The sequence below is a fragment of the Chanos chanos genome, chromosome 16 (genome assembly GCF_902362185.1).
Source record: "Chanos chanos chromosome 16, fChaCha1.1, whole genome shotgun sequence".
Taxonomy (NCBI): Eukaryota; Metazoa; Chordata; class Actinopteri; order Gonorynchiformes; family Chanidae; genus Chanos; species Chanos chanos.
The window spans coordinates 7230317-7242816 of NC_044510.1; the positions used below are offsets into that span (position 1 = coordinate 7230317).

At 43.2% G+C, this 12500-nt stretch overlaps 1 protein-coding gene across 1 annotated transcript in view; it reads right to left on the reverse strand.

Moving 5' to 3' along the window:
• The window catches only part of ngfra (nerve growth factor receptor a (TNFR superfamily, member 16)), a 28039-nt gene that overhangs the window by 13959 nt on the left and 1580 nt on the right, over positions 1 to 12500 (reverse strand). Inside the window, exons 2-3 of the mRNA XM_030794026.1 lie at positions 9518 to 9683; positions 2065 to 2427 (exon numbers count right to left, since the gene is read on the reverse strand). Of these exons, the coding sequence (XP_030649886.1) occupies positions 2065 to 2427; positions 9518 to 9683 (529 nt within the window). The remainder of the gene's footprint in view (positions 1 to 2064; positions 2428 to 9517; positions 9684 to 12500) is intronic.

The window sequence follows — 12500 nt, forward strand, 5'->3', positions numbered from 1 at the left end:
AGATACAGCACAATGGAGAACCAAATCCAATTAACACCCGGCCCAACATTGTCCGTCTACCGCCCCCCCCCCAGGCATCCCACTGCACCCCCCCAAAAAAAGACACAGGCTGAGGCAACACCCCACCCAAAAAACCGAGCCCATCCGGTTCTAGGCCTGCTCCAGCTGCTGACGGCTTCAGTGATGGAACTTTTCTCGAAGGCCCGCGGGGCAAAAAAACAAGACTTCAGACACACTGACCTCCCAAATCCAGCACACTAATCCAATGACACAGAGCATTACACGCCCTGTCTCCATGGAGGGATAGAAATACTGCTTCCTGTGTGTGCGTGTGTGTGTGTGTGTGTGTGTCCTTGTTTGTGTGCATGTGTGTGGGTGCATGTGTTTGATTGCATGCTTGTGTACGCGGTATTTGTTTGGGGTGAAAGACACAGAGAGAGAGAGAGAGAGAGAAGTTAGAGAATAAGACTGTGTGAGCAGAGAAAGAAAGAAAGAAAGAAAGAAAGAAAGAAAGAAAGAACGAAAGAAAGAAAGAACGAAAGAAAGAAACTCCACAGAACTCAAAGCGTTCTACAACCTACCCCATCTCGTTGTGGGAGCTAAGCTGACAGACTCCGTCTGATTTACGGAGGATTAAATAGTATTGCTCTTTCGACCTCTCACGACCTCTCTCACTGTTATCCTACATAGTGACAATCTGCAGTTTGACCTTTGACCCAGAGCACTGGAACAGACACATACGGAAATGACCGTTGTTGACCTCTGAACTCAGAGAGGAAAGCTAAACATTATGACAGACAAGCTAATTCTGGCAGTCACTTTGTAGTGGTGGGAGAGAGAGAGAGTACAAGATGATCTTTATGTCTACTGCTAACTGCTAATTTACCTAGACCCAGCTAACTAGATGTAACAGCAGTAAAAGACTCACATAGGTACCTGAAGTGAAGAGGAGACAGAGAGATACATAGTGACACAAAACAACAAAGACCTAATGTGGACACCTGTCTCGTGTCCTTAACTTCTAATATATTATCGACCTTGACTTGCAAGTTTAATTGGAAAGTGTTCGGCAAAGTGTTATCTGGAAAACTGCTATCGGACAACATGGGCACATTAACTCAGAGACGTTTTAAAGCTTTTTGAAAGCTATATGAAAGGAATTAGGGGAGTTAATTGTTGATTCATAACTGTTTTGACCCTGTGCGCTGGTACATTTGTTGTTGTGAGAAGGATTGTTATTTAATAATTTAGAAAGACTGAAGCAATTTTTTTTCTAGCCACAGAGGCTGATCATCTTCTCTTCTCTTCTCTTCTCTTCTCTTCTCTTCTCTTCTCTTCTCTTCTCTTCTCTTCTCTTCTCTTCCCCTCTCTTCTCTTCTCTTCTCTTCTCTTCTCTTCTATTCTCTTCTCTTCTCTTCTCTTCTCTTCCCCTCTCTTCTCTTCTCTTCTCTTCTCTTCTCTTCCCCTCTCTTCTCTTCTCTTCTCTTCTCTTCTCTTCTCTTCTATTCTCTTCTCTTCTCTTCTCTTCTCTTCCCCTCTCTTCTCTTCTCTTCTCTTCTCTTCTTGCATGCAAATGTGCTTTAGAATGTAGTCAGTCCTGTATTGATTTACTAAATGAAACTATGCGCGGTCATTTGTTTTCTTTGATTGTGAAAGGGAGTGCTTGTTTAAACTCCCACTATGATGTACTGTTTAGAGAGTGTGTGTGTGTGTGTGTGTGTGTGCGCGTGTGTGTGTGTGTGTGTGTGTGTGTGTGTGTGTGTGTGTGTATCTCTGTGTGGGTGAGCATATGTGTGTGTATGCATGTGTGTTCCCTGGGAGTGTGTGTGTGTGTGAGAGAGAGAGAGAGAGCATGCATTTAACTATTTTTTCTATTTATTAATATGTTAGAGAATGTGTGTGTGTTATATACAAGCACAAATATTAGCATGTATGTGTGTGTGTGTGTGTGTGTGTGTGTGTGTGTGAGAGTGAGAGAGAGAGAGAAAGGGAGAGAGAGCGTGCGAGTAAGTGTGTGTGTGTGTGTGTGTGTGTGTGTGCGCACGGGTGTGTGTGTGTTCTTACCATGACAGACTGCATCATGGGTGGGAGCACATTCCCTTAGCTGAATCTCTATCCCCTCCTCACAGATGGTGCACGGCAGACAGGGGTCCAGCAAATTCTCCTGGTCCGAGTACGTATCGTCCACACACTCCTCACACACCGTGTCGTGGTCGTGCTCGCAACGCATGTACACCCCCTGACCCTGCGGACACACCGTACACACTTCACACTTCCCCGTTATGGAGCTCAGGTAGTAACCATAGTCACACACACACACTGCGTCGTTGGAGTCTGTGCAGGGGGTCAGCATCCGCATCAGTCCTTTACACTGAGTGCAAGGCTGGCATGTGTCTGTATGACTGTATGTCTCCGAAAATGTCTCACCTGCACAGAGAGAGAGACAGACAGACAGACGGACAGAGAGAGAGAGAGAGAGAGAGAGAGAGAGAGAACAATTCAGTCAATATTTCTGTATTTATAAAACTCTCTTAACATATTTACATAACTGATGTGGTCCGACATTTAGATTGTGAACTGATGCAGACATTATCAAATGTGTGGATTCACCGAAACAGCTTCTTAAAGAGGCAGACATAGAGACATAGAAAGACAGACATGGACAGACAGAGAGAGAGATAGATAGATAGATAGATAGATAGATAGATAGATAGATAGATAGATAGATAGATAGACAGATAGATAGATAGATAGATAGATAGATAGATAGATAGATAGATAGATAGACAGACAGACAGATAGATAGATAGATAGATAGATAGATAGATAGATAGATAGATAGATAGATAGATGTTAAAAGAAAAAAACAAAGAAAGAGGAAAAAGAAGTGGAAAAAGGAGCAGACAGACTGAGTGGTGAGAAGTGTTGTGGGGGGGGGGGTTAATGTAGTTAACACTGAGAGCAGGAGAGAAGGTCTGCCTCATTGATCTGATTGTCTGTGCTGATTCTCAGCGCTGCGGGATTGTCCTGTTCCAGCTATAGCCAGAGAATGACTCTGTTTATTATTCTATTGATCTTCACGTACTGCAGAGATACACTACAGACGCAGACACACAAGCAACAGGCGAACAGAGGAGACCTGATACGCATTCTCTTCATACGTATGACTGTGTAGACGTGTTTTATGTACATGTTGATTCAGACACGCGATGCAAATGTTAATTCAGTTTGAGTTCGGTTCAGTTTTGTTCAGTGTGAACTCAATTCGGTTTTATTTATGGACATCCAGATACGATCTTTTCGATATCGATCCAGGACAGTCATAAAAATGTAAATTTCCAATCATAACACGCAAAGCCAGCGTAATTCAGTCCAGAAATATATACAGTATTTTTCATTAATCATATTTTATAATTCAGTGTTCTTACCAAGCATAGGATTCATTGGAATTCGTTGGAGGATCCACATAATAAACAATAACACTAATAAAGGTCTACCAATCGTTTGGCTGTTACCTCATCATCCCATTCACCTGCACTCGCCATGTTACCTCTGATTCCCCTCTCTTTAAAAACCCCTTTGTTTCTGCACCTCCTCGTGAAGTCTTCACTCTCTATGTGATTTCTGAGCGCTACATTTCTAAGCTAGATATTCCTGTGTTTGTAGTCTAGTCTTTGTCTCTGTTTGTGTGTCCTGCCTGTCTCCTGTGCTCCTGTGTCTTCCCAAGTCTGGTGTGTTTTCCAAGCTGCGGATTTTGTCGCATTCTTCAATCAAACGCCCTGCTACTCCGCGCTAGCGGCCTGCTCTCTTGGCGTGTTTGCGACAAGCTAACCCAGCTTACGCAGGTTCACATCAAAGTTTATTCTTGTTAATGTTGGTACCGGTTCCTGTGTGTGATAGATCGCTAATTTTTTTTTCTTTTTTTCACATGGAAATGTCCACAGCGGAAGTCCTGCAGTATTGAGAACACCCCCCCCCCCAAAAAAAAAAAAAATGTCATTTGGTGGATTATTATAATACTAGCTTTTTGAAGGAAGGAGTCTTTCAAGTTACAAAAGAAAAATCTCAAAAAAAAAAAAAAAAAAAAACCTGACTGGCATAAAAAGCGCTAGGTTCTTTAAGACTGTTTTTGGGGGGCGGGGGGGTTGGGATTGTTTTGAAAAACAGGAAACAGAGAAAAGCTATCCGTCACTGTAGAAAGGTATACCTCTTGGCGTTACAGTGCAAAATAAGCATTAATATTGCAGGTTCGTACGGAATTATTTTCAGATATAATTGGAACGGCACTAAATTATTCAAAGGGCTTGTGTTTCAGAGTGGTCTCGTCCAGTGGGCAAAACGCTGGGATAGTGTGTGTGGTGGAGTAGGATGGCACCGATTTACAGGGTTTGGAATTCCACTCTTGTGTGGAGGAACAGTCCAAAAATGAATCATATTTTTTTTTTTTCAGCTCCAAAGTAAATGATGGGATGGGATGAGGCAAACTGTGTTTTTTTTGGAGGAGTGAAGAAAGAAACAGTTTATAAAGTTCAGAACCCACAATTCTAGGATGATTCTTTGAACATTTTTCTTTATTTTATTTATGTTTTTGTGTATTGTAGGCTAGGCTAAAAAAAGGTCCCAACTGATTCACAGGGGATGTGGTTAGTCTGTGTGTGTGTGTGTGTGTGTGTGTGTGTGTGTGTGTGTGTGTGTGTGTGTGTGTGTGTGTGATATTGCTATAGGGCTTTTCACATCGGAAACATTTCAATTACGTACCGAAACATCCTCCTCTCTCTCTCTCTCCCTCTCTCTCTCTCACACACACACACACACACACACACACAGTGAGCATTCTCACAGGACATGCTGAGACAGATCCTAACTCTTCAGTGCAGGTAGTCATTAAACATAAATGCTGCCAATTATATGCAAACATATCAACACACCACCCCACAATATACTGTACAAACCCCGTGTAGTCAATCACTTTGACAGAAATACTTTTTTTTTTTTTTACATTAACGATATCGTGTGAGCCAGAACTACTGACGTGTAACAACAGAGGTTAACAGTGGCTATGTTGGTAGCAGACACTATCACAAGGGGCAAGGAGAGGTTGGATAGAGTCTACAGAGTATCAGAAAGAGAAAAACATGTGGGGTGGGATTTATGCAAATGTCAGCACCAGTCCAGACAGTAAACATCACAGCCAGAGAGAGAGAGAGAGAGAGAGAGAGAGAGAGAGAGAGAGAGAGAGAGAGAGAGAGAGAGAGAGGGGAAAAAGTTGAGTTGAGTTGTGGCACATGTGACAGGTGCTATGCAGTCTCAAAAGGCTGAAGCCAGCAGAGCAACACACACACACACACACACACACACACACACACTACCCGGTGTGTGGTTAAAGAGGTCAGAAAGTGGAGGATTCGGCATCTACAAAACTGTCCACTCAGCTACACCCCCCCCCCCTTCTCAACCCTGTTCGTCTACCCCCCAACCCTCATCAAGAGAGAGAGAGAGACACACACACACACACACACACATACCAGCCACCCCCCCCCCAAACTCATCCCTTTTTTCCTGTCTCTAAACACCCCTCGTCTTCATTAATATTGCATGGGTGGAGAATGCCCTCAATGTCCTATCAGAGAGCAGCCTCACACACACACACACACACACACACAGCGTCTCACAGAAACAGTCACGCTTTTCTGCCTCCCCCTCCTCCAATAAAGCTTATCCAAAACCTGCACCGCGTTTCCATAAAGAGCCGTCTATACAAATGATCTTCACATCATATCTAAAGCAAGAAGTTGCTGAAGACTATTAGATATAGGTTGTAATGAGAGATAATGTTTGTAATCGTACATGCGGACTGTTTGTTATGTTTGAGTTTGTATGGGGAAGTTATGACTGTGGCTTCGATGCCATTTCCCATAGGCGATGATTTAGAAGGACAGTTTATGCAACGCACACACACACACACACACACACACACATCTATGGATACATACTATACTTATTCACACTCTTTTTCACCTTTCTCTCCTCCTTCTCTTTTCTGTAGGTTTTAATAGGTTTTTCATGGGACATTGGACCTCAGTCATTTGCCCCTGTCTCTTTGTGACTGGACTGTAATCACTGCTATATTTGAATGAATTATCACACTCCCTCCTGTCTGATACATCTGTGGGGGAAATCATGAACATTTTCATTCAAAGTTTAATTAACCTGGGTAGACCTGCACTGATTAAATACAGTATAAACACACACACACACACCACACACACACACACACCACACATTCAATGAAAAATTCAAAAGAAGCTAATCAAACCTAAGCTGAACTCTCTCTCTCTCTCACACACACGCACACACACAGTTAATCAATCTTTTGAGAGTATACATTGACTGCTTTCAGGAACCTACTGCAGCGAAGTGCACAGAAGAAAGAGAAATTAACAGTACAAGAGATTCCCAGTATGAGAAATTCCCAGTACGGGAAAGACACTACAGCTTACCGTACACATTTGAAAAAGGCTAGGAAAAGATGGGATGTTGTTTAAAAGAAATATGACCAGAGCTATGTTTGATGAGTTAAATATTGCTCTCATACGGAACCGAGTGCGTCTGTGAGGCAGTGGGGGGGCCCTAACTGGTTTATACGACAGAGCAAGCGTCATGACTCAGACTGCTGGAGACCTTTCAGAGAGAGAGAGAGAGAGAGAGAGAGAGAGAGAGAGAGAGAGGACAGATAAATATTTCAACACATGCTGGTACTGGCATGAGGCTAAACCAAGGAAGGGCAAAGAACTGAGGAAAAAAACAGGACCGGGGGTGGATTTAGCCAGAAGATGAAACGAAAAAGGTAATGTGTTTGCGTGTGTGCGTGTGTGTGTGTGTGTTTGTGTGTGCGTGTGTGTGCGTGTGTGTGTGTGTGTGTGTGTCTGTGCGCGTATGTGGGGGCAGTGGGGGGGGGTTGAGGCGGCAGATGAGAGACACAGAAAGGTCAACATCAGATGCGCTCGTGTTTACAGATAAACAGGAAGCGAACTTTTTTTTTTTCTCTCTCTCTCTCTCTCTCTCTCTCTCTAACCTCCTTTGAATTATTCATCACCGCTTTTCTTTCAAAGCTATTTTAATAACAACCAGCAATACATGTTAGACTGAAATCAAGTCTAACTCAGACACCGATGTGACGCATCGGGACCCTTTGAGACTCTCAGATCCTGTTCTCACTTGTTCGACGGTCTCGAATTGTTTCCAAGGCTATTCTGAAGCACGGATGCTTTTCTCACAGCAAAGACATAAAGAGTTTATTAAAGATTAAAAACGGCTAGAAAGTAATCTGAACTCTTCTCTCAGGTCAAGAACTGATAAAAAAAAAACAACAACAACAAAATAGATGTGAGTATAAAACATTCACACGTGTCTATCTATAGATCTATTCGTCTATCTGAAAAAGAGAGTCGCTGGTTTGGAAAAACTAAGAAAGTTTGGAAATTCACCCGTTACTCCTGTTCACGTTCCTTCTCAGGAAGAGTGTGTAATGATCCACATTGTTATGTAACAACTCTGTTACACTTGTGCCATAAAAACGGCAATGGACCAGTTGATCAGAAACATTCTAAATAAACACATTTTATCAATAGAAAACAATCTCAGAACTACTTGTTGCTTGCCAGTCTATCTATCTATCTATCTATCTATCTATCTATCTATCTATCTATCTGTCTATCTACCTATCTATCTATCTATCTGTCTGTCTGTCTGTCTATCTATCTATCTATCTATCTATCTATCTATCTATCTGTCTATCTATCTATCTATCTATCTATCTGTCTATCTATCTCTCTATTGTGGAAAATGTTTAAGCATTAGCACTGCCTGAATGTATATTCTGCCTAATCAAGGCTTTAACTGTAATACTAAATGCCATTTTAAGATGCACAGTGAAAGATAACAAAGAGGAAGTTATGCGAGAATGTGATGGTTGAGTGTGTGCAGGAATCTGTCTGCGAACCCAAAAGAAGAAGTACCGCTGATCCGTCTGAACCTTTAAATAATCAAGAACATCTGTCACTGCTTGAACTGTCGAGGCGACAGTAACCTCAGATCAGACGAGCGAAACCGTCGAGGGGATGTCGGTCCGTGACCATCCGTCACGGTCTAAAATTATGTCTGTATTAAGAGTAAAATCAAATATCAGACAAAGGGCAGTTACTGAGAGGAGGTTGTGAGGGAGCACTCGGGGGTTCACTCTGCAGTTCTCCTTCAGGAGTGTGTTGTGTCGGAGTTCGGGGGCTGGACGGACTGGTTCCCGCTCCCACACCGCACCACCTCTAAAGCTGTTTGCGTCACTGTAGGGATTCTTTGTACTTCTCTCTGTTTGGAGAGACTGTACTCACACCTGACTAGAGTGCACTCTCCCATGATCATGTTATCGGAATAAAGGTCCATAAAGGTTCATCACATCTGAAGTTTGTTGTCTCTGAGACTTATCAGCTCTCCATAAGGAGACTACAAATTTCCCTTACACTATCTATCCGTCTGTTCGTCTGTCTGTTCGTCTGTCTGTCTCTCTGCGATTGTCTGTAAATCTGGCAATAGTCTGTCCATTAATCTGTCTGTTTCTCTTTCTGTCTCTTAATCTGTCAAACTGTCTATCTCTCCATGTCTGTTAATCTGTCCATCTCTCTATGTCGGTCTGTTATTCTGCCTATCTCTCTGTGTCTGTCTGTTAATCTGTCAATATATCTGTCTCTGTGTTAATCTTTCAGTCTGTTTGTCTATCTTTCTGTTTGTCCATTAATCTGTTTATCTGTCTTTCACTCTATCTATCAATTCAGTCAATCCAGACTTGGTGGATTATCTATGCACTCATCTGTTTCATGTCACTCGGTCATTCATGTCATATGGAGCTTTGTATTGACAGACATGTTAAACAAAGCCCTGTCACGCGGTCCAGGCAGTGACCGTGTGTGGGCACACTGTTATCCCTGTCCGCGGACGCCCGCTTCAAACCAAAAATATCACACCAATGATTCTCATTACAGAACACATGTCCTACTGTTCAGTCAGTACCCTCATTTATCTGTTGTCTTCTGGACTCTCTGTCACCCACACACACACACACATAGACACACACACACACACAAGCAACAGGCGAACAGAGGAGATCTGATACGCATTCTCTTCAGGCGCGTGAGTGTGTAGGTGTGTTTTATGTGTGTGAATGAGGAAGTGAATAAGTGGGTGAGAGAGAGAGAGAGAGAGAGAGAGAGAGAGAGAGGGAGGAGGAGGGGGGAGTTTTATTATGTGCTAATGAAAGCATATGGCAGTTAAATTTTCTCAACATGTTTTTAAATTAATAAGAGTTCGTGTTAACAACGCAAAGCTGCTGCCAGAATTTGTTCTGTCTGTGTCTTTGAATGTGTGTGTGTGTGTGTGTGTTTGTCTGTCTGTCTGCCTCAATTTGCATGTATGTGTGTGTGAAGGAGAGAGAGAGAGAGAGAGAGAGAGAGAGAGAGATACTCACTGTCCAGACACTGGGCACACTCTGTCTGTGTAGCTCCACACTTCCTGACTACTCCCTCTCCAGGTGGGCACTCCAGACAACATTCTCCACTGTTGGTGTATTGACCCGATTCACACTCCTCCTCCTGTACCGCTCGCTCCGACTTGGAACCCAACGCTACACCCAGCTAACAGACAGAGAGAGAGAGAGAGAGAGAGAGAGAGTAAATCACAACCCTCTCATTTCCCTCTCATTTTGTAAATTATCCTCTTCAAATTTTCAAATATCCCCTTTGAGGAGCACATGTAAGCAAATTCTACAGTGTTAAATTGACTCTGACAGTGTTTATGTTGTCCCACGTGTAACTGTATAAACACTCTCAGAGTTAATTTAACACCACTGGATTTGCTGCTTATTACCATCAAGTGCGCTAGCTTTGCTACTTTTGCCTTCTACCGGATAAAATTGCGCCCCAGAATTCCGTCTTTTTTTCCGGGCTCTTAACGAGGGAGTTTCATGATTTAGTGGCGTGTTCTGTGGCGTGAGACGTATTGTTGTAGCGTGTGAGGTTTTGCACGGTTTTCGCAGCTGCTCTACGCGAACTGTCACGGGTATAATAACTGGAGCTTAGCGTTGCCGGAAACTGTCAAACTGAGTTCTTATTTATGCCTGTCCAGAGTTTGAGACGCCTTTAGCCGAAAAACACACGCTGCATGTGTGTGTGCGTGCGTGTGTTCGTGCCTACACACGTACACAACACATTGAAAGTTCTAATTGTTCCCCAACCTCTTTGTTCTCCCCCTGTTGGAGGAGTGTTTACTAGAACCTGAGGAGTCATAAACGTTGTAATATACACATGACAACACACGTGCACAAACAAACAGAGAGAGAGAGAGAGAGAGAGAGAGAGAAGAACACACTCCTCAACTGCTCTCTCTGTTTGAGAACAGTTTATGAGAAGTTCTACACTCATTAGCCCACATGTGTCTGTGTTTGTGTGTGTGTGTGTGTGTGTGTGTGTGTGTGTGTGCGCGCGCGCGCACATGTGTTTTATGATGATTCTGAGACTCATTAGTGAGGGCACAGCCTTCGGTTCTTCGTAGCATTCACACTCAGTTCTGCATGTGTGTCTCACCGCTAGCTGTCACGAATCTAAACACATTCAGCTCCACAAGGCCTGTTTACATTTGAGGAGTTTCCTCAGAACTAAGTCAAGACTGGGGATGACTAATGCCCTCATCCCCATTGCTACCCTCTGCTTCCTGTCCAAAAAAAACACAGGTGGACAAATCCTGTCCAAAAAAACACAGGTGGACAAAAAAAAAAAAAAAAAAAAAACCACACAAAAATTCAACACTGTAAGAAGAACAATGTAATCACTGAAAGATTTCTCCAGGTGATCTGTGGGCCGTTTAGACTCTCAAAACATGGACCTTTTTCTCAATCTCTCAATTCTAAATATTCAGCTGAGTTTAAAGGAGTTGAGTTCCGACACGTTTTCTCGTACTACCTCCTTCAGTAAAGGAGCCGTCACTGCCCGTAACGCTGTGTATGGTTACAGCGCACGGTTTTAACGGTGCTTGTGCGTGGTTGTCAATCTCCTAACCCGAGGGTGCAGTAAAAGTCTATTTGTGAGTTCTGCAGCGAGCTGATTTTTTTTCCTCTCCTGTTGAGTAAGTGCATAATTTTGTTTGACATAGATCAATGGTTTTCTTGGTGAAGCAGAGAAATGTCTAATGTGTGAGAGGAGAGGTAAGGGATCTTAGTAAGACAGACAAAGGATGATGAGAGGAGAGTTTTCAGAGAATCAAACACATGCACACAACAAACACAAAACTCGATTTACTGATTAAGTAGCATTGACACCTCCCTCTCCCTAACTCTCTCTCTCTCTCTCTCTCTCTAGAATGCATACCTTTCCTTTTCACTGCCCAGTATACTGCTGAAATGTGAACGAGGAAACAATTATATTGTCTGAATTTATTATCTGCTAAATAAACAGAGAACGTTATTGCGTGAAACACTGTTTTATAGCTTCTACTTATTCCTACCATCGTCATCTCTCTGTCTCTCTCTCTCTCTCTCTCTCTCTCTCTCTCTCTCTCTCTCTCTGTGTGTGTGTGTGCGTGGGTGTGTGTGCGTGCGTGCGTGCACACGTGTGTGAGTGTTCTTTCCTTGCACAACCCCCTCCTATCCCTCTCTCGCTTTGCACTTCCATTCAGAAATAAACGCATTGACAAGGCAGCCAATTCTCCCCCCTCATTTGCTCTCTCCTGCTTCCCCATTCCCCCTCCCATCTCTGTTTCCCTTCTCCTCCTTGCCATGTCAATGTCGTTTCCCCCCCATCTCGCTCTCTCTCCCTCTCTCTCTCTCTCTCTCTCTCGCTCAGATTCTGGATGCGCTCCACATTTCCTCTCTTCCCAATTAGCATTTGCTTGAGTAAGCGTGCCGTTGAGTTAACTTGGCTCTCGCACACTACAGGAGAGCGTGCTCTAATGACTTACTGAACTGAATATATATCCACACCAGCGCAACCGTATAGGCCTACATTGCGCTCACGAGCGAGATTTGACACGTAGTTTCACAGATTCATGCCCAATTTTGCGGACCCCCTGTCAACGGGACAACGGTGAACCTCAGATAACTATCGGCCAGTATTTTGAATTCTATGTATCTCTCTCTCTCTCCAAAACTCGTCAGCCAAGGGACAAAATAACATAAATTTATACACGATGTCAGCAGTGATTTACAATATCAAAAAATGAGAGAGCAGTCGAAAATACTGAGTCCTTACTGTGCTGAGTACTTATACGTTATGACATAAATCTCCCCGACTTGGCCTGAGAAACGTTTTATCTGTTCTACTTTCAGATGTTCTGCGATACAAGACACATGCACGAACAATGCCAGATACTTCAACACTCTTTCAGGTTTTTTTTCACGCTAAATTCCAAAGAAACAAATGTTTCCCAGAAACTGTCCGCAGCTGAACTGATTCGCTTTG